Source organism: Myotis myotis, unplaced genomic scaffold (genome assembly GCF_014108235.1).
Source record: "Myotis myotis isolate mMyoMyo1 unplaced genomic scaffold, mMyoMyo1.p scaffold_m19_p_9, whole genome shotgun sequence".
Taxonomy (NCBI): Eukaryota; Metazoa; Chordata; class Mammalia; order Chiroptera; family Vespertilionidae; genus Myotis; species Myotis myotis.
The window spans coordinates 63905090-63925112 of record NW_023416401.1 but is presented as its reverse complement, the minus strand read 5'-3'; the positions used below and the strand labels follow the sequence as shown (position 1 = coordinate 63925112).

General features: G+C 47.8%; 1 protein-coding gene across 6 annotated transcripts in view; it reads left to right on the top strand.

Moving 5' to 3' along the window:
- The window catches only part of CUNH20orf194 (chromosome unknown C20orf194 homolog), a 137163-nt gene extending 118314 nt beyond the window's left edge, over nucleotides 1–18849 (top strand). For 4 of the 6 annotated variants that reach the window (XM_036321833.1, XM_036321832.1, XM_036321830.1 and 1 more), the window contains 8 exons: nucleotides 3557–3692; nucleotides 7217–7303; nucleotides 10242–10348; nucleotides 10662–10736; nucleotides 12528–12733; nucleotides 13842–13907; nucleotides 14843–14936; nucleotides 15500–18849. In XM_036321833.1, coding sequence (XP_036177726.1) covers nucleotides 3557–3692; nucleotides 7217–7303; nucleotides 10242–10348; nucleotides 10662–10736; nucleotides 12528–12733; nucleotides 13842–13907; nucleotides 14843–14936; nucleotides 15500–15612 — 884 coding nt within the window. In that variant the 3' untranslated portion in view covers nucleotides 15613–18849. The other 2 variants (XR_004969914.1, XM_036321834.1) reach the window with 2 other exon arrangements.
- The last annotated feature ends 1174 nt before the right edge of the window (nucleotides 18850–20023 follow it).

Sequence of the window (20023 nt, the reverse complement as noted above, 5' to 3'; positions counted from 1 at the left end):
AGTAAGGCTTCCGGTCAACAGTAGGCTATTAGTAGTTAAGTTTTTGGGTAGTCAAAAGTTATATGTAGCCTTGCCTGTGTGCCTCAGTGCTTAAACGTCGGCCTATGATCCAGGAGGTCATGGTTCGATTCTTGGTCAGGGCACATGCCCGGATTGCAGGTTTGATCCCCAGCTGTGGGCATGCAGGAGGCAGCTGATCGGTGATTCTCTCTCATCACTGCTGTTTCTATCTCTCTCCCTCTCATTCCTCTCTCTGAAATCATTGTTTTTTAAATTATATGCAGACTTTTTTTTACTATAATGCCCTTGACCCCAAAGTGGTTTAGGGCCAACTGTATTTTTCCTCGGTGATTTAGTGGCTCACTTGGAGGTGGGATCTGACCAACACTTCATGTCCCAAGGGAGCATATTGCCTCCTTTTGCTCCTTTTCATGAGTCAGGCTCCCTGATTCATTGCTTTTACAACAAAGGATTATTTACAGTGAGAAGAGGACTGTATTGCAGTCCCAAGATGATGATGTGTATGACAGAAATATAAGGATTAGGAAATAATCTCAGTGCTTAAAAAGCTAGCAAGGCTCATTATGATGTTGCATTGAATGCAGAGTGACACATTATAATGTTGCATTGAATGCAGAGTGACACATTTTACCAACATGTGCTGCTCTTAGAAGTATCTATAGATAGATATAAGAGGTGAACTTTGTTTTCTCCAGGGCTACGGGAAGTCTTTCACCCAGACTAGGATGGTCAGATAGACCTCAGAGATGTCTGGGCACTGCTGGGAATGGGCCAGACTGGCGAGACCTTGACCAAATCTGGGTATCCACTCCTTGATACAAACAGAAGGAAGCTCCTGAACCAAGCAAAATGAAAACACTTACCTTGGCCTCTTCACCCTGAGTTCCAGATAACTGCTGCACCTGCTGCACAAGATGGCATTTCCTCTTGACAGGTGGCAGTTTGCATGGCTGGCCTAAGGAATGCTAGGCATAATCCTCTTGCTTGTTTCCCTATAAAACAAGGCCCCTTTTTTATGTCCAGTTCTTGACCTAGAATTCCAAGCCCACAGGGTTTGCCTATGATGGTACTTGTGAGGCAGACAGTACCTCGGGCAGAGTGCCTCTCACCTTTTCCTGGATAGGACAGGCCTGTTTGTGACCCTGGAAGTATACACTGCTTAGGTTGGCATGTTTTCACTAGTCTGACTCTAGTTTCTTTGGCCCAAGAAGATACTAGACAGAATCCTAGGGCCTTTATTAGTCTTCACTGAGCCTTTCCTGGCTTCTCACTGCAAGACCCACCACAGCTATTCTCATCTTCTACCCCTGGGAATCTGACAGGCCTCTTGCAGCATCCGGCTTCTGTATCTGCCATCTCCGGAATGTGCTGAGCCTTCTAGAACCCTGCCTGCTTCCCACTGTGCCACATTCTGAGCCTGGCCTCCTCACCTTGCCTGACTGTTTCCAGAGGCCCCAGTCACTTCCTGTGGCTGCACCAACACATGGGGTTCTGGCATTAGCTCATCAGGCTGTCCTTCCTGCCTCCCCTGCAGCTTCCAGAGTGACCTTCCTAAATGGGAAAGGGAGCACAGGCACCACCAGTGTCACCTTTATTAGCAGGCTTCCCTGACACTCTGGCTAAAGATGGTGCATCTTTTTCTTTTCTTTTCATTGAATGTATTGGGGTGACACAGGTTAACAAAATTATATAGGTTGAAGATGCTCCAATTAATGTTAAAGCTTCTGAACAGAAAGGGCATGCAAGGGACCTTTTAAAATGGAATAAACAAAAAGCTAACATAGTCTCCATTTGAATTTCTAATCATGTGCTGTTACCAAAACTAGGTCTTACATGGAGACCTTAACAATAGAGGTGTTTTGTTTTGTTTTTAATCCTCACCCGAGGATATTTTTCCATTGATTCTTAGAGAGAGTGGAAGAGAGAGTGAAAGACAGAGAGAAATATCGATGTGAGAGAAACACATCGATTGGTTGGTTGCCTGTTGCATGAGCCCTGTCCAGGGCCCGGGCTGGGGAGGAGCATGCAACCAAAGTACGGGCCCTTGACCGGAATCGAACCTGGGACCCTTTAGTTCGCAGGCCGACACTCTATCCACTGACCCAAACAGGCTAGGGTAGCAGTAGAGGTTTTGAGTGTGTTAGAAGCTTATTTAAAAACTAGAAGCCCGGTGCACTAAATTTGTGCACTGGAGGGGGTGTCTCTCAGCCCAGCCTGCACCCTCTCCAATCTGGGACCCCTTGGGGGGTGTCCAACTGCCAGTTTAGGCCCTATCTCTGTGGGCCTAAACTGGCACTCGGACATCTCCCTCACAATCAGGGACTGCTAGCTCCCAACCACTTGCCTGCCTGATTGCCCCTAACCGCTTCTGCCTGCCAGCCTGATCACCCCCTAACCACTCCCCTGCCAGCCTGATCAACACCTAACTGCTCCCCTGCCGGCCTGATCGCCCCCAACTGCCCTCCCCTGCCGGCCTGGTCCCCCCCAACTGCCCTCCTCTGCCAGCCCAGTTGCCCCTAACTTCCCTCCCCTGCCGGCCTGGTCCCCCCAAACTTCTCTCCCCTGCCAGCCTGGTTGCCCCTAACTGCCCTCCCCTGCCAGCCTGGTCACCCCTAACTGCCCTCCCCTGCCAACCTGGTCACCCATAACTGCCTTTCCCTGCAGTCCTGGTCCCCCCCAACTGCCCTCCCTTCCCTGCAGGCCCGGTTGCCCCCAAGTGCCCTCCCCTGCTAGCCTGGTCGCCCCAACTGCCCTGCCCTGCTGGCCTGATCGCCGACAACTGCCCTCCCCTGCCGGCCATATGTGACCACATGGGGGCAGCCATCTTGTGCAAGGGTGTGATGGTCAATTTGCATATTACTTCTTTATTATATAGCATTGTGGGTTTGTGTGTGTGACTCCTTCTCAGCTGTACACTTTGAGAATCTACTGGTTAGCACCTGATATATGGTTAGTGCCTGGTAAATGTGGTCTGAACTGGTGAAGTTTATTGGCACCCCTTCCTGATGAGGTTAAGTACAGGGGATGCAGAAAGGGCCCCCTGATGAAGCTCAGGATATCAGCTGGAAAGCAGAATTAAGAAGATAAGAGGGCCCAGCAAGTGTGGCTCAGTAGTTGAGCATCAACCCATGCACCAAGAGGTCAGTTTGATTCCTGGTCAGGGCACCTGCCCAGTTGCAGGCTCTACCCCCAGTAGGGGGCGTGCAAGAAGCAGCCCATTGATGTTTCTCTCTCTCTCTCCCTTCTTTTTCCTCCCTCTCTCTCTCTCTCTCAAAATCAATAAAAAAAAAAACATTTTAAAAAAGAAGATAGGAGATTAGGAAGTTAAGGCAGCTACAGTGTTGAGGTCATGCACTCCAAGAGGTGGCAGAAAGCGGAACAGAATGATGGCTATGTCTATTGGTGTTGGGGATCCGGGGTGTCTATACAAGGGGCTACTGGAAGGGACAATCGGGAGGGAGCAAGGGCCTATGTTGGTGTGAGCCCTCTCCCATCAGGACTCTGAAGGCTGAACTGTTCTTGGTTTTATTCCCAGGCCTGGTGAGTAATGTGGTGTTCACCAGTCATACCACGGAGCAGAGGCACCCTCTTCTCGTTCAGCTGCAGAGCCTCATCAGGGCTGCCAATCCTACCACAGCCTTCATTCTTGCAGAAAATGGGATTGTCACCAGGTAAATTTATCCCGTTCCCTTCACCCCACAGACCAAGCATCTTCTCAGATCAGCAGCTCCCCTCTGGTAATGCACCACAGGGTCTCACTGTACCTGAGTCCTGAGCCATTACAGAAGTGCTGATGCTGTGTGAATCACCAAAAGGACACTATGTGTCAGAATCCTGTCCTGTTTTGAGATATTTTATTTTAATGCATTCACATTTTCATCCATTAAGGAATGGAAGTCAAGAATTTCTCAAGTGCCTTTGTTAACATGTAAGAAAAATTACATAGAGAACATAGAGAAATTATCTTTTTACTTCATGGACTTGGGTCCAAATTACAAACTAAAAATAGATCATTGGTGACTTTGTATGTGTGTGTACAAAAGCATCTGATTGTATAGCAATTTTCAGTAAAGACACTAAAAGGTATATATTTTTTATATAATTTTGACTTTTTAAAAATATATTGACTTATTGACTTCAGAGAGGAAGGAAGGAGAAAGGAATAGAAACATCAATGATGAGAGAGAATCATTGATCTGATCGGCTGCCTCCTGCATGCCCCCGACTGGGAATCAAACCCCCAACCTAGGCATATACCCTGGCCAGGAAATGAACTGTGACCTCCTGGTTCATAGATTGATGCTCAACCACTGAGCCACGCTGGCTGGGCTAGTTTTCACGTTTTAAAAATTGATTTAAGGAAGGGAGAGAGAGAAACATTGATTTGTTCTACTTATGCATTCATTGATTGATTCTTGTATGCGCCCTAATCTAAAGATTGAACCCTCAACCTTGGCATATCGGGACAATGCTCTAACCAACCAGCCAGGCTAGTTTTGACTTTTGAGCAATGCAAATATTTTACATATTCAAAAATTAAATGAAACCAACAAGGAGGAAAAAATCTAAATACAAACAAAAAAGTGAAACCATCTGCAATCACACACACACACACACACACAACATAATTAATTCAAGTACCTTTTGAACATAATCGTCTATTGGTATCCTGATTCCAAACAGCATCACTGAATAGAGAAGAGAGATTATAAATATGGCCCTAGCCAGTTTTCTCAGTGGTTGGAGCTTTGGCCCGTAGACTGAAAGGTCCCCGGTTCAATTCCAGTCAAGGGTACATTCCTTGGTTGCAGGCTCAATCCCTGGCTGGGTCAGAGCATGTAGGGGAGGCATCCAATTGATGGGTCTCTCTCACATCAATGTTTCTCTCTCTGTGTCCCTCTCCCTGCCTTCCACTCTGTCTAGAAATCAATGGGGGAGAAATATCCTCCGATAGGATTAATAATAAGTATGAAATGGGAAAGGTGAGGGAAAACCCTGTAAATGTTGGATTTGAATTTGGGGGAACTCAGTGTAAATTTATTATTTTTATTTTTATTTTATTTTTATTTTTTTCTGGCTCTCCCGAAGGAGGCCTCCACCCAGGTGCTTCCTGCACCTGAGGGGGCCGGGGCTGCGCCAGCGAAGGCCGGGGGGTCAGCCCGGGTCGGCGTTGGCCTTGGCGGCCCTCCTCCTGGCGCGGACCACTGCTCCTCGGAGAACCGGCCCTGGAGGTCGCGGGGCGGCCTGCGGAGGCTCCGCGCCCCTCCGCTGCTCGCCCAGGAGGAGGCGGGAAGAGCCGCCCTCCGCTCCTCCTCCTCTTCCCGAGAGGCCCCGCCCGGCCGCTGGGACCTCAGAGCCGGAGACCAGAGCCTGTCCCCGCGCGGCCCCCGGTGCGGCGAGCCTACTAAATTTATTATTTTTAAAAAGGTATATTTACGAGCTCTTTCCATTGAAAGGGACCAGAAATACTAATGCCACAATAAACACCCTACCTCTAGATCTTGGTTTTTATGTACCAATCCACTGTCAGGTATCAGGACTCCTTGGAGAATTGGCTGATTGCAGGTCTAGGGCAGGTACATTTTATGCCAAAAAAGGAAAGATTTGTGTAAATATGTCAAAAGGATATGGAAACTATCTTAAGAAGCTGTCAGTAGCCAAATTTGGGACAACTTGAGTGTGAGAAAGAATAATGATAATAATGGATTATAGCACATGGAATAAGGTGAGTCTATGTGATACTAAAAAAATGAAGAGGGACAGGATACTAAAACTCTTTTAACAGGCAAATGCTAATAAATAAATAAGGATTTCTAGAACTAGAAAGTCAGCATCTTGTAACCTTTGGTATAATAACTTGGTTTAGGCAAAAATCAATGGATGCTCAGTAGTTGACATATTGTTGAGGAAAAGGATATTCACTGGTCTCAGAGTATCACTCCACAGACTGCTCACTACTCACAAAGAGGGAAAGAACTTCACAGTGGGAGGAGAGGGTCTTGTAGTCATGACATTGACCAAATGATTCAACTTAGCAAGGCCACTAATGGGACAAATTGGCATCATGTGCCTACGTCCTGTGATGCTATGGGAAGGACACATCACCTGGTATTAATCTTGCCAAAAATGTTTACCTGAATCTAATCATGAGGAAACAACCAGACAAATCTAAGTCATGGGACACAAGACAACTGGCATATAGTCTTTAAAAAGATTAATGTCGCCGAAACCGGTTTGGCTCAGTGGATAGAGCGTCGGTCTGTGGACTGAAGGGTCCTGGGTTCGATTCCGGTCGGGGGCGTGTACCTGGGTTGCGGGCACATCCCCAGTGGGAGATGTGCAGGAGGCAGCTGGTCAATGTTTCTCTCTCATCGATGTTTCTAACTCTCTATCTCTCTCCCTTCCTCTCTGTAAAGAATCAATAAAATATATTAAAAAAAAAAAAAAAGATTAATGTCATGAGAAACAAACACACAAGAAAGTTGGAGGAATTGTTCCAGATTAAAGAAAAATAAAGATTATAATTTTGATAGGTGACACTTGATTGAATCCTGGGTCTCCCTAACCCCTAGAAAGGGAAAATTTGAAAATGGATGTATACTAAATCAATACTTCTTCAGCTTTAATGTGCATATGAATCTCTTGAGGATTATTAAAATGAGGGTTCTGATTCAGTGGGTCTGGAATAGGGCCTGAGATTCTGCATTTCTAATGAGCTCCCAGATGATACCAGTGCTGCTGGTCCACAGTATTAAATTCCTCGGGCATGATAATCATACTGTGGTTCTGTAAAATAGTGTCCTTGTCCTTACCAGCCGTGGGCAAACTACGGCCCGCGGGCCGGATCCGGCCCGTTTGAAATGAATAAAACTATTGAAAAAAAAGACCGTACCCTTTTATGTAATGATGTTTACTTTGAATTTATATTAGTTCACACAAACACTCCATCCATGCTTTTGTTCCAGCCCTCCGGTCCAGTTTAAGAACCCATTGTGGCCCTCGAGTCAAAAAGTTTGCCCACCCCTGCCTTAGGCGATGCATACTGAAATACTTAAGGGTGTAATAACAGAAAAAAATGCATGCATTTGTTGCTTATATGTGTGTGGGGGGACGGTGGAGAAAGAAAGCAAATGTGCAGGTTAAGATTGATAGTCCTAATTAATCTGGGTGTGTTTTTTTCTGTATGTTTTCAAAGGAATGAAGACATTGAGCTGATTCTGTCAGAAAACAGTTTTTCAAGTCCTCAGATGCTACGATCTCGATATTTAATGTACCCTGGCTGGCAAGTATCATCATTGAAAAGTAGCTGAGATTTATTTGTAAATCCAGTGATTTATTTATTCACAGCAAAAGAGAGAGAGAGAATCCCAGGTGTGCCATACGAGTGTGTCCATGGCAGCTGGAAGGACCTACCCTGTCCCAGCAGCAGCTGGCTTTTCCAGGAGCCCACTGCTCCCCGTCTTGGGCTCCAAATTGGGAGCCTCACTGCATGTTGAGACGTAAGGAGACATCCTGTGGGCACCAGGCACAATAGTGTCCTGTGTTTCCTCTGGCCTCTAGTGAGGGTGAGGTGGCTGACACAGAACCAAGGAGTTGTAACCTTCGCAGGTGAGAGAGTCACTCCTGAGAATAGTCAGTCCTCAAGGGTTCCTTCCTGACAGCTAAGTTCCCTGCCGATGGGGCCCAGAAGATGTTTCTTCTCTCCTGGCAGCCTCCCAGCCTGTGACCTTCTCCTCCAGAGGGGAGAAGAGAAGGAAAGAGACTACACGGTGCATTGTAATAGTACTAATACCAGCAGCTCATGAGCACTTATACACACTGTTCTAAGTATGGTAACCACTAGCCACACTTGACTATTTAATAAAATGTAAATGAATAAAAATTTAGTCTTTCGGTCATACCATACTTGATTTGAATCACATCATACTTATACATAGGTAAGTGGGTCATCCCTTTTTCCTGAACAAGACAGTTGTATCTTAGATACAAAGAAAGAGATGGAGCTTCTGAGGTGAAACCCTCCTCTGGTGGCTGCAGATGCGGGCCCTTTTGCTGCCCACACCTATGGGCCTGGGCCTGAGACTTCTTCTTTCTGCACCTGGTGCCCAGGGAATCACCCTCTTCCAGTCCATGCTGACTCATTCTGGGCACGTGAACTGAGCTCCGGATACACTTTCCTGGAGGCAGACTGATCCAGGAAAGATCTGGGTATGAGGAGCTCATTAGAAGGTTCTGTGAGTCTAGAGTCTGAAACCTTCCCTTGATCAGGAAAATCAATGATTGTAGATAATCAGAGATGGAGGGGCCTTAAAATCACCCTTCAGGGAAGGTGGGGGAGGGTGGGTGGGTAGGAGATGATCAACCAAATATCTTGTATGCGTATATGCATAATCCATGGACCATAGACAATAGGGTGGGGAGGGAGGGGGCTGGAGGGGATGGGGGGGGGGTGAATATATGTAATACTTTCAACAAGGAAGATTTTTTTTTTTTTAATCACCCTTCAGGCTCTCCTTTCTGAATTCCTTCCTTGGATTCAGATAATTTAGTCTTTTAACAAGATGGCAGCCATCAGACTCCTACTCATCCCTAGATATTACTCCCCTCCCTCCTTGGGTTAGGGCCATTACCTCCTAGTGAATGGACTTCAGCTCCAGGATGTGCTCATTCTGTGCTGTGAAGATTCTTAGCCATTCCCCTTCCACGGCCCTCTGTTCTCATTGGCCCCGCCCCCACCTCCCTGGTTGAAGGGCATGTTTCTAGCCTGGGAGGAAACCTTTCCCTCTTCCTTTAGCCCCTCCAAATTCTCCAAAGATTCGGGCTCTGAGCACAGAAGCCCAAGTAACTCATGGTCTCCAAATGGCTGTCTGGGTTGGGGGAGAGAAACAAGACCATGGCATGGCAGTGTTGCAAAAATGTTATGCTACTACCCAACTTTAAGAAATCACGAAGAGTAAGATACTTTCAACAATATAAAATTCAAAACTGCAGTTGCTATTTTAAAACTAAGGAAACTAATAAGAAAATACAGCCCAGCGGGTATGGCTCATCAACCTATGAACTAGGAGATCACAGTTTGATAACCAGGTTTTGGGCTTGATCCCAAATAGGGCAAGTGCAGGAGACAGCTAATCGAGGATTCTTTCTCATCATTGATGTTTCTCTGTCTCTCCCTCTCCCTTCCTCTCTCTGAAATGGATAAAATCATATTTTTTTTAAAAAGAAGATGAAAATACAGTAGACTGGAGGAAAATAATTGCTTCAAATGTGACAGAAGGTTAATATAATATTTGAGAAACTTGTTTGGTCAGTTAAGGAAAGTAGCCCAGTCCATGTAGATGTGGACAATTCACTGAGGATCAAATACAGATGGCAACCATGATAGCAATTCCATGTCAGTAATATTCAAAATGTAACATGATGCCTCACTATTATTTTGATTAGTACTATTACATTTAACCAAAAATATCTATAGAAACCATTGCTGGGGAATTGTTGTGAAACTGGAATGCTCACCTCCTGCCAGGGACAGTGTGAATTATTACCCATGAGATGGTTACACCCTCTTCTGGACTGATTTCAATCATGGGGATTCATCTGAAGGAAATAATACAAAAGGAGAAATGACAGGTCCATCACTTTGGAAGCTAGTTGATGGGAGTTTATTATACTACCCTTCTACCTTTGCATGTGTTTGAAGTTTTCCATAATGAAAGGTTAAATTTTTTAAATGCTCTGAATATGGCCATGTTCTGAATGAGTCTGTGGCAACATTATGTCTTCTGTACCCAAAACTGAGAAAATAGCGCAGAGCTGCCTCAGCCCTTTAGTTCCTTCTGGAGAGAGTGTACACACCAAATAAACAGTCTGTTAAACTACCCTCAGCACTGGTGGAGCATAGTTGGAGCCCTTGAAAGAGTGGGTAGGGATCCTAAGGAAGAGCTCTAAGGGTACCAGGAAGGACCCCCTGGCCTCAGGTGGGACACTGCAGGCTTCAAGGGTCGAAGGGGTCTTTGACATCAAGAAACTACTAGTCTAAAGAGGTAAACCATTCTTCCCAACCTCAAGGTGAAAGAAACATATACATTTAAACAAATGTATTATACACAAAATTGTGTACAAGCAAGAGAGAATGCAAATATTACAGGATAAATAATATGTAGTTCATTCCAAAGTATTATATAATACTGTTGTACTTACAATTTTTTAAACCTTTTAAGGTATGAAGGTAAATTTGATGCTGGATCAGTCTTTCCATTAATGGTTCAGATCTGCGTATGGTTTGGTCGTCCCTTGGAGAGGACTCGCTTTATAGCCAAATGTAAAGGTAAGCCCCGGCCGGGACAGGTCCCGGGCCCAGTAAAAGAACAAGAGTTGTCCCTGTTTCCTGGCACCATTTTAGTTTTCTGAATGCTGTCTCTTCTCCTCTCCATTTGGGTCTGAAAACAGGCAGAGGGATTTGAGAATTTAGGAATCCCCCACCTCTGGAGCCACTGGGGAGGAATGGGTGGGGATAGAACCCATGAACCCAGGACCCTAGAGTAAGATCCCTTCCTAGTCCCTAACCCTCCCAGCGCTGCCACTCTGAACTTGACCTTTGCCCCCAGGTGAGTAACAATCCTGTCCTCTTCCTCCACCAGCAATTCAGTCTTCCATCAAGCCAAGTCCTTTCTCTGGAAACATCTACCACATCCTGGGCAAAGTGAAGTTTTCAGGTAATCGGGGGTTGGATTTGGGAGCCCTGCACTATGGAGTTCATAGCCTCCATTGGTGCTCTGCAGACTCTCTCCAAAGCCCTCCCCTCTGGGCCTTACACCATTGGGCTCTTTCAATCACCCTCTCTGCCAGGGGCCCACCTTCCTTCAGGTCCTTCTGCTCCACAGTGGAGGATCTGTCCTCCTTCCCCTGGATGGCCTGCCCAGGGCCTCTCCTCACAGCTCCTGGACTTCCTTGTTCCAGAGACTCAAACCATCATCCATGGTTTCTTTCTAGACCTATCACCTTTCTAGAGCTACCCCAACACTGAGATCTCCAGCTTCTGATTCATGTCTGTCAAAGTCACTTGCCTTCTCCCTTCTGTTCAGTAGGCCTATTTATCAGCCTTAGACCTCTGGAGCCTTCCAGACCTGAAGTCTGTCTACCTGGGCTGGGGTCAGAGAAGGCCTCAAAACAAGAAGGAGTTGCTCAACTCAGCAATGAGGAAGGGGAGACTGTTCCAGAGAAAAGGCACAGAATGTGCTGTGGACCTGAGGCAAAAAGGCACACTTCAGGAACCAGAAAGGGCTTACTGTGGCTGGGGCTTAGCAGGAGGTAGGGATTGTGTCTGTTAGGTTGTCTTTGGCTCTTACAACAGAAAACCCCAAATCAACTAGCAGATGTTAGCTACATACCAAGAAGCAAGAGGTCGGGCTGCATAGCAAAGCCACTGAGGACCCAGCTAATATGTGTCTCTGTGTTCTTCCATTCTTGGTGTCAGTTTGTCCTCAGGTACCCACCCCTCATGGTTGCCAGGTAGTGCTGTAGGTCTAGGTGTCAAATCCAGACACAACATCCAGCTGAAGGAGAGGCTGGCTCTTCCTGTGGTATCTTTATCAGTGCAGACACCCTTGCTGAAGTGCCTCCTCCCAATTCTTCAGCAGACTTCTCTCCTTGACCGGAATTCAGTTGCTATGCCTTCCAGGATCCAGGACTCATGGGGAATTGGTATTGGAAGAAGAGAGGGCTGCTAGACAGGCAGCCATGAGTGTCTGCTACAGGGAGCCATTGAGAGTTGTAAGCATGGAACCATCTGGGTCTTTAGATGGAAGAATTAGACAACGTAACCTTTAAAAAGGAATCTTTCATGGTCTTTAACCTGTACCATTGGCCTAAATTATATTACTGAATTTGAAACTTGGGCCCTCTCTTCAAGCCCCTTGCTCAAGCCCACTTCCCTCAGGCGCCAACAGACAACCCCCCACCTGCTTCAGGGGTCTTAGTGCCTTTGTATTCCCTCTCCCCCATCATCAGCTCCTTTTCTTTATTTACACCTACTCTTGACCCCTTGCTTGTTCAAGGTTAACCTCTCTTGTTCTGGATCCTTTTCTCATCCTGCCTTTTAGAGGTACCTTTCTCTTTTCTCATGTCTCCAGTCAGTCATAGCCCAGCTTCTCAGCCTGTAAATCTTGTCCCCTCTTTTCTCTTCCCATCCAGGTGACCTTTCTACAGCACTTGTACTATGGACACGCCCTCCTCCCTTGGCCCCTCAGGCCTCTTTTGAGACCCACCCCTCCAGAAGGGGGCCTTTCTCTTATAGTTCCCTTCTAGGTTGTATCCACCTGATCACTTGATCAGCCAACCTACTCCGCCCTCTCTTACTTCATCCTTTCTAACTTGTTACCAATTATGTCTGTTCTCCCTCCTGTACATGTCTCATGAGTCTGTCCCCGACCATAGACCCTGTGTCAGTCTTGTGTAGCCTTATTCTTTTGGGGCATTGTCTCGGGGACTGACATGTGTTCTTGCAGACTCTGAGAAGACCATGGAGGTCTGCCACAACACTTTGGCCAATTCCTTGAGCATCGTGCCTGTATTGGAGGGACCCACGCCACCACCCAACTCCCGAGGCACACCTCAAGACAGCAGCGGGCAACAGGAGTGTTACCTCGTGTTCATCGGCTGCTCCCTGAAGGAAGAAAGCGTCAAGGACTGGCTACGGCAGTCTGCTAAGCAGGTAGTTTTTGAAGCTCAGACAAACTTGGCACAGATGTGGCTAGCACACCTCAGAACTGCTGCTGGCCTTGAGACAAAGGCCCCCCACAGTCTCCCTGGTTCCTCCCCACTCCCCACCGCTTCAGCTCAGCCAGCACTTTCAGGGACACTTAGAGAGTGGGAGGCAGCCACTCAGACAAACTCAGGGCAACTTGTTTTCACAGACATTTCCAATTCTACTTCCACAAGTAGACTGGGGTTACTAGGTGGCCTCGTAGGGCCTGGGTGAAACCTACTTGGTTCATGTGGACCCTGGGTCAAACTGATGTTCCAAACTCAAAATGTCATTTCTTAGCTGAACCTTATTCAAAACTCTCCTGTGTTCTGAGCCCAGAATCTCCTGTTCTTGGGCTTTCCCTCTAGAAAGGAATTAACAACAAAGATATGGGAAGAGCCTTTTGCAAATCAAGACTCCAAGTATGGATAGCAGTGAGCCCCGGGCCCTGGAGACAGGTGCTGGGGAAGGGGAGGTTCCTGTAAATGCACACAAGCACCTTTAGCCCAGACACACACACACACACACACACACACACACTCTCGAGTTATGGAGTTAAAATCCTTCAATACACTGCATGCTTTCGGTGCTAAGCCTCTTAGCACAGCCTTGGGGGTTTAACTCATCCTAGAACTCTGGAAAAAGAGTTGACTGGGGCCTGGGGCCTTTGTAGATGCTCAGTGGAAACCTGTCTTTTATACTGAGGAATGGCTGCCTGTAGGCTGTGTCTTTCTCAGTCCTACCTGGATAAACTTGATGATGCTTGACTATGGGACCTCATCCCTTTGTCTGCATGTCTGTCACTGGTGGGCCTTAGGGATGAGAATCTGCAGAGGCAGGAACATGACTATTTGCAAAAGCACTGGTCTCTCCTCTGCCACTGTCCCCCGGCACACAAAGCTTGGGAGTGGTCTTCTCGAGGGGCAGACAAGCAGGATATTGTGTCCAGGTCATGCCAGTGCTTGCTTTCCCTCCACTGGGGTCTTAGTCATATAACTGGCCCCTTGAGCCCTCACCTGCCTAGGTACTCCATCAGCTCTGTTGGGACCTGACCCCTCCCTCCATCTCTGCACAGAAGCCTCAGAGGAAAGCCCTGAAGACCAGGGGAATGCTGACCCAGCAGGAGATCAGGAACATCCATGTGAGTACCCTGCCCTAAGGGCTTAAGGCTCGTCCATATCCCAAGGCTGTCCTTCCAAGCTTGTGTAGCTTCATCCTTTGGGATTTTCTGCTGTCACCTGGGCATGAGATCTAGGAGCAGCTGAAGCCCTGCTTTGTCACCCTGTTCAAACAGCGGAAGAAGTTATTCTCTCCTTCCCATCCCTTGGTCTACACAAACCAGCAAGTCCCAGGAAAAACTATCTAGATCCTAAAGCTGCTTATGGGTAATGTGTGAATCTGAGGCCAGGACAAGAGGCCCCTTGATGAGCCCTCTTGGCCTCCAGGCTGACTCCCAGCCTCTGCCCCAGTTCCCACCTCCACAGGAGACTTTTCTGACAGTTTGGAGGCAAAGACTAAAAGGAACACAGGCCCCAACATGAGCCACATCACCAGTCCCAGTGATGTGCAGGTGGGCAGAGAGTACTCTGGGACTCCAGGAGCCCCTGCTTTGGACGCGAGGAGAGCCCTTCATATCCAGGCCCTACAGGACCTGGGTAACCCTGGGTGCTCCTGGGCAGGACACCGTGAGCACCTCAGAAGACAAACCTTCAACAAGGTCTAGTGCAGGTAGTTTATTTTGGAAATGATTCTAGGAGACACGAGTATGGAAATGGGAAAGTAACAGAGAGAAGGAAGGGGAGACAGCCAACAACGGGTATGTTATCGAACCAGGACAGGACCACTGTGGACAACCAGTTTCTTCTCACTAGGGGCACGCAGAGTGCCTCCCCAGGAGCCGGAGACCTCCATCAGTCATGGCCTGAGAGCTGCTGTGGGGAGGCGTCACTCCCTGACACACAGCCTCCATGGAGTGGGCTATCTTGCAAGGATAATAGGTTTGTTTTTGTTTTTAATGAATGAGCGAATGATAGGAAGCGGTCAGATAATTCTAACAGGACTCTTTTTTCCCTGTAGGTTAAACGCCACCTGGACCCCCTACCTGCAGGCTACTTTTATAATGGCACCCAGTTTGTCAATTTCTTTGGAGACAAGACTGATTTTCACCCACGTATCCTTGGGATCTGGGCCTGGGGGTGTCTGGAAGCTTATCTGTAAGGAGAGTGTCTGCTAGAGGCGAGGCAGCCCCGCCCTGGAGCAGGCTGGGTTCTGGGAGCCTCGAAGCACAGAGGCGGACTTCATTTTGGCCTCTTAAGGTCAATTGAATTTCAATTGAATTTCTCCTTCTTTCGGTGCTTGCTGATATAATCCTGTGGGTTGTAGTTTAAATGTGACATCCTCAATTCTGTGGTCATCAAGGTCTCAATTTACATGTTGGAGAAGGGGCCTGATTACAGTAGTTAATCTGTGAAAATGTAGATAGGGTGCTGCTGTGTGCTAATGAAAGCTGAAGGGCACAGGTCTAGACCTCATGAAGGACCCTGTGCCAACCCCTGCCGCATTCTTTGTAGCTTTGGTGCTGTCAGTATATAAAAGAGCCCATCAGGTAGCCTCTATGCAGGCACTACCTCAGAGTCTCCCCCTCCCCCCTTCACCTGCCCACAGATCCCTCTGGGCCAGGGCAGGCTTTTTTGTCCTCCAGGTTCATGGCTCTCTTCCTTAATGAGATGCCAGTCATGGACCAGTTCATGAATGACTATGTGGAAGAAGCCAACCGGGAGATCGAAAAGTATAACCGGGAGCTGGAGCAGCAGGAATACCACGATCTCTTCGAGCAGAAGCCTTAGAGGAAGGCTGCAGAATGTCCACTTGAGATGGACAGGACGGGTGTCTTAGCCTCAGTTCCTCCAGAGGCCCCTCCCGCAGGGGCTGTCTTCGTTCTCCTTGGCCTTTGTGTGCTGGCTTGAATGCATGTTGTCTTTATTCTCCTTGCAGCGCTGAAGAGCATCACCTGCACCACTGATTTGGGGGGATGGGTCCACATGGAGCATGAGCAGACAAGGACTGCAGTGTGTGTGGCTGGCAGTCCAGGACCTCCAGGTCTCTCGCAGTATCTCCTTTGGGTGGTTGAAACACTGTGTGCATGTGGGGAAGCATTTGGAGTGCACAGAGGAGCTGCTAGGATGCAGAAGGAACCCTAGCTACCCAAACTGGAGCCACCCTTGGGGAGGGCCAGGCCACCACAGACCTCAGGCCTCAAGACAGTGTCCCAGAAGAGCCTTATCCCAGTGCCTGCCTTCCTGGTCAGGCTCCTCCCATTGAGGGACCTGGCCCTCCTGGCCCTGGGCCAGTCCTGGGGGGACAGCACAAGCTCTGCCCCTGCCCAACCCAGAGTCAGCTGGGGCTGAGATCAGTAGCTGTTCTGAAATGAGGGGCTTATTCTTACAGACTAAACTGGAAGGCGTCCTGCTTTCCAGAAGCGTGTGGCATTGAGCTGACACAAGCAGTCCCCTCAGGATTGGTTTTGAGTCCCCTTATGGTATCACTCCTGTTTGCCTAATTCAGGGGCCAGAGCAAACCTGCTGCTGAAGGCTCCCTGGTGATGCTTTGCCTCACTGCTGAGGGGAGCATCCTGCAACTGCTCAGTTTTAGGTCCTGATCATTTTTGGGGGTGTCATTGAATGGGGTTCAGTCTCCAGCACCTAACCCTCCCCTCAGCCTTGCCAGGGAAGGTCTGGATTTCGGCCACAAACTTCAGGAAATTCGTGCCCCCAAGCATTGTTCCTGGCCCTGGATTTTTTGGGCTCCCGAGGACCAGGAATTTCAAAGAATTCCAATGTGCAAATTAGAATTCCTTCCAGTGGCTTTGTTTTCAGCTGGACCGTAAAGCAGAGGGGAATTACAGATATGTCCCATGCTGACCTCCAGAACTAGTGTGGAGAAGGGGAGGTCCCAGGCACCGGTATTTAGGTGATGTCTGTTAGGACTTCAGCGCCTCAGCTGCCTAGGTTGTAAATGCTTTCTGAATTTCATGTTGTTGTTTTGCATGCCTTAGGAACAAGCACATAGGCGAAACCAGCAAAGTTTCCAGTAATGTAGTGGGGCTTTTGAGAAAGGCCCCTGGTGCAGAGGAGTCAGAGAAAGGATGGAGCACATGTAGTCTGTGTGCCTGGTCACACAGAGGCCTGCATGCAAGTACGAAAGCAATTGTACGGGCTTGTCGCTACCACGTACTTGTATTAGGAAAAAACAATTTGTATTTGAAGCCAAATGAACAAAACTCCAGTACTACTGAGTAAGAAATCTTGCATGAAGAAAGGCTTCTGAAGACTCGTGTTCTCCAGTCCCAGCTCCCAAAGCTGCTGGTGACAAGGCCCCAGGTGTGGAGCCCAAGTCTGGGAGCCCCTAATGTCTGGCTGGCCAGAGTTTGGGGTTCACAGTGGACTTGCCTCTGCTCCAGAATCAATAATATAGATATTAAGTGCAATTGATTAAATAAGCAATGAGTTACTTGTAGCTTCCTTTAGCTCTACCGAGCTCTTTTTAAAAACTCAAACTTGAGCAGCCTTAGAAAAGGGGTGGGTGGGGTGGGTGGGACCATTTCCTCCAGGTGGGTTGCTGTGAAGTTTTAAATGAAAGCTCCAGATCTTGGAACTCGAGCCATTTCCTGGCTGCTGCACAAAAGAGTTTTTAAAGAGGGGTCGGAACCCGCCCATAGCAGCGGGTCTTCCCACTGCGTGGGGTTGTACTTACGTGGTGGTCTTGGTTTCTGACCATTGTCCGGAGAAATGCTCTCTCACCAACTTGCCCCTCTTAGAGGGAAAACTGTGATTACCTCAACCAGAATATGAAACTGTGATTGAAAAAAGTCAAAACGTTAAGTTTAAAAGCCAAGTGGCAAAACTGGCTAAGGCCTCCTTAGACACTCCTCAGCCTGCTCAGGAGTGTGAAGGGGCACATAGGTGAAAGGGCATTTCACTCCTTGGGGCACACGCTGTGCCTGACGAAGAGGCGCACTGGCAGTGCACAGTGTGAGCTCTTTGAGGACTGAGGCCGGGGTGCATCCTCCGCACTGCCTCTTCCAGAACCTGCGGGCCTCTGGGTTCTGACCGTGAAGTTTAATGTCCACTTGATTCCTCCAGGTGGAGGGTGGGGGCTTAGCTGCCTCTCGAGGAAGGGCCATGACACTGTGTTTTAGATTTTGACCTTAGAAGTGGATACTAAGGACCCAGCAAAGACATCGGGTGAGGGTTCCTAGGGACAGGCAGAAGTCCTCCAGGGGCTGACATGCTTTTTGCCAACTTTCCTGTTAGCAGCTTCAGTTTTATATCACCCAGAGTGAGTGTGATGCTGTTGAAATCGCTGAAGTTATGGGTCATTTTACGTTTTGATGTGGGATTTTTTATTTTATTTTATTTTATTTGGAGGGAGGAGGCAGAAATTGGAGAAAAGGGATTACCCTAGGAAGGGGCGGCTGGCAAGGAGTTAGGTTGGCTCCCCTACGCCCTGGGGCTCTCTGACCTCAGCCTGCACACAAGGCCCTGCAGGTCACAAGAAAAACTTCCCTCCTAAATTCAATTAGGATTCTGGAGAATTTTTGCACAGTAATAAGCTCTGAGTTGCTCTTCAGGCTTCTCGAAAGGGAAAAGTTAACTCAAAGATTGTAAACTATTAAGTATTCATTCCAGCATGTTGCTGACCTAGTTGGATAGTTGTACCTCAAAAGTAGGTGAGAAATGGCTTCCTCGTTGTCTTAGGTTGTCAAATACTAATGACAGAAGAAGAGCTCACTTACGTGCCAAAATTCACTTTTATACTAGTTTTTCAGTGCTTTAATATTTGTAACTTAAATTTTAAAACTCATTTACAAACACTACTGTAACTTCAGTGAAACTGAATTGTGTGATTGAAGCTTTTTGCTTATTATAGTATTTATTACACTACTTAATTCAGTAAATATATTAAAGTAGCCTTCAATTTATTTTTATATTATTTTACATGTTTTTACCTGCAGTTGTGTATTTGAATTGACCTTGGTAACAGATGTGATGCTAAGGACCAATAAACTATCACTGAACAAGAAAGGTCTCCCTTTGTTGCTGTCCCTGTAGACCCAGTCCGAGGTGTCCTGGGGTGGGGCTGAGGAAATGGCCCACAACCTGGGACGGGTACTTGCCCCTCTGCTTCTGCAGAGAGCCTCTTTGCTGGGGCTCCCCCTCCCTTCCTCAAACCTCAGAGTGGCCTTTAGAATAAAATTCTATGTGGAGAAACCACTCTGGCTTGGTGTGGGCACTCCCGGGGTCTCAGAGAAAAGCCATCCCAGGCTTACAGGTCCCTATGAGTCGTCGCATCCCCAGGTGCCCCCACCCTCATCTCCAATAGCTCAGGGCTGTGGGTTCTGTGGATTCTAGGCTGCAGCAGGAATCGTTGCTTCAGAGACCAATCCCCTCGTTTAATCACAGAGCTCTGCGAGGCGGCCACTCCGCCTTACACGTGGGGGACAGCCAAGGCACGCAGGGTGCAGTACCTGTCCCAGGTGGCAGAGCCACTGTCCTTGCCCACCTTGGATCGCAGACACCCTCCCTGGGCTCCTAGTGGCATGGGCCTTGGAACCACGTTCTAAGGCAGAGGACGCCAAGCCCCGGAACTCCAGAGCAGCGACTTACCAGTGTGCGCAAGAATTTTTAAAACATGCAATCTCTGACCATTTAGTCAGGGGCATTGACCTCTTTTTTTATTTTTTTTTATTTTGCTTTACTTTTTTTTCTTCATTTTCTTTTTGGCACTGACCTCTTTTCCCTTAGATTGTCAAATAAAAAAATGACAAGCCCTGGCTGCATAGCTCAGTTGCGTAGAGCATCCTGCTAAGCCAAGGTTGCGGCTGTGATCCCTGGTCAGGGCACATACAAGAATCAAGCAATGGCACAGCCAGTGTGGCTCAGTGGTTGAGATAACCTATGAACCAGGAGGTCACACTTCGATTCCTGGGCACATGCCTGGGTTGTGGGACTGATCCCCAGTGTGGGATGTGCAGGAGGCAACTGATCAACGATTCTCACCATTGATGTTTCTATCTCTCCTCTTCCTTCCTCTCTGAAATCAATAAAAATATATTTTTTAAAAATTAACTAATGAATGCATGAGTAAGTGTAACAACAGATCGATGTTTCTCTTTCTCAAAATCAAATTTTAGCCGCGGCCGGCGTGGCTCCGTGGTTGAGCCTCGACCTATGAACCAGGAGGTCACCGTTCGATTCC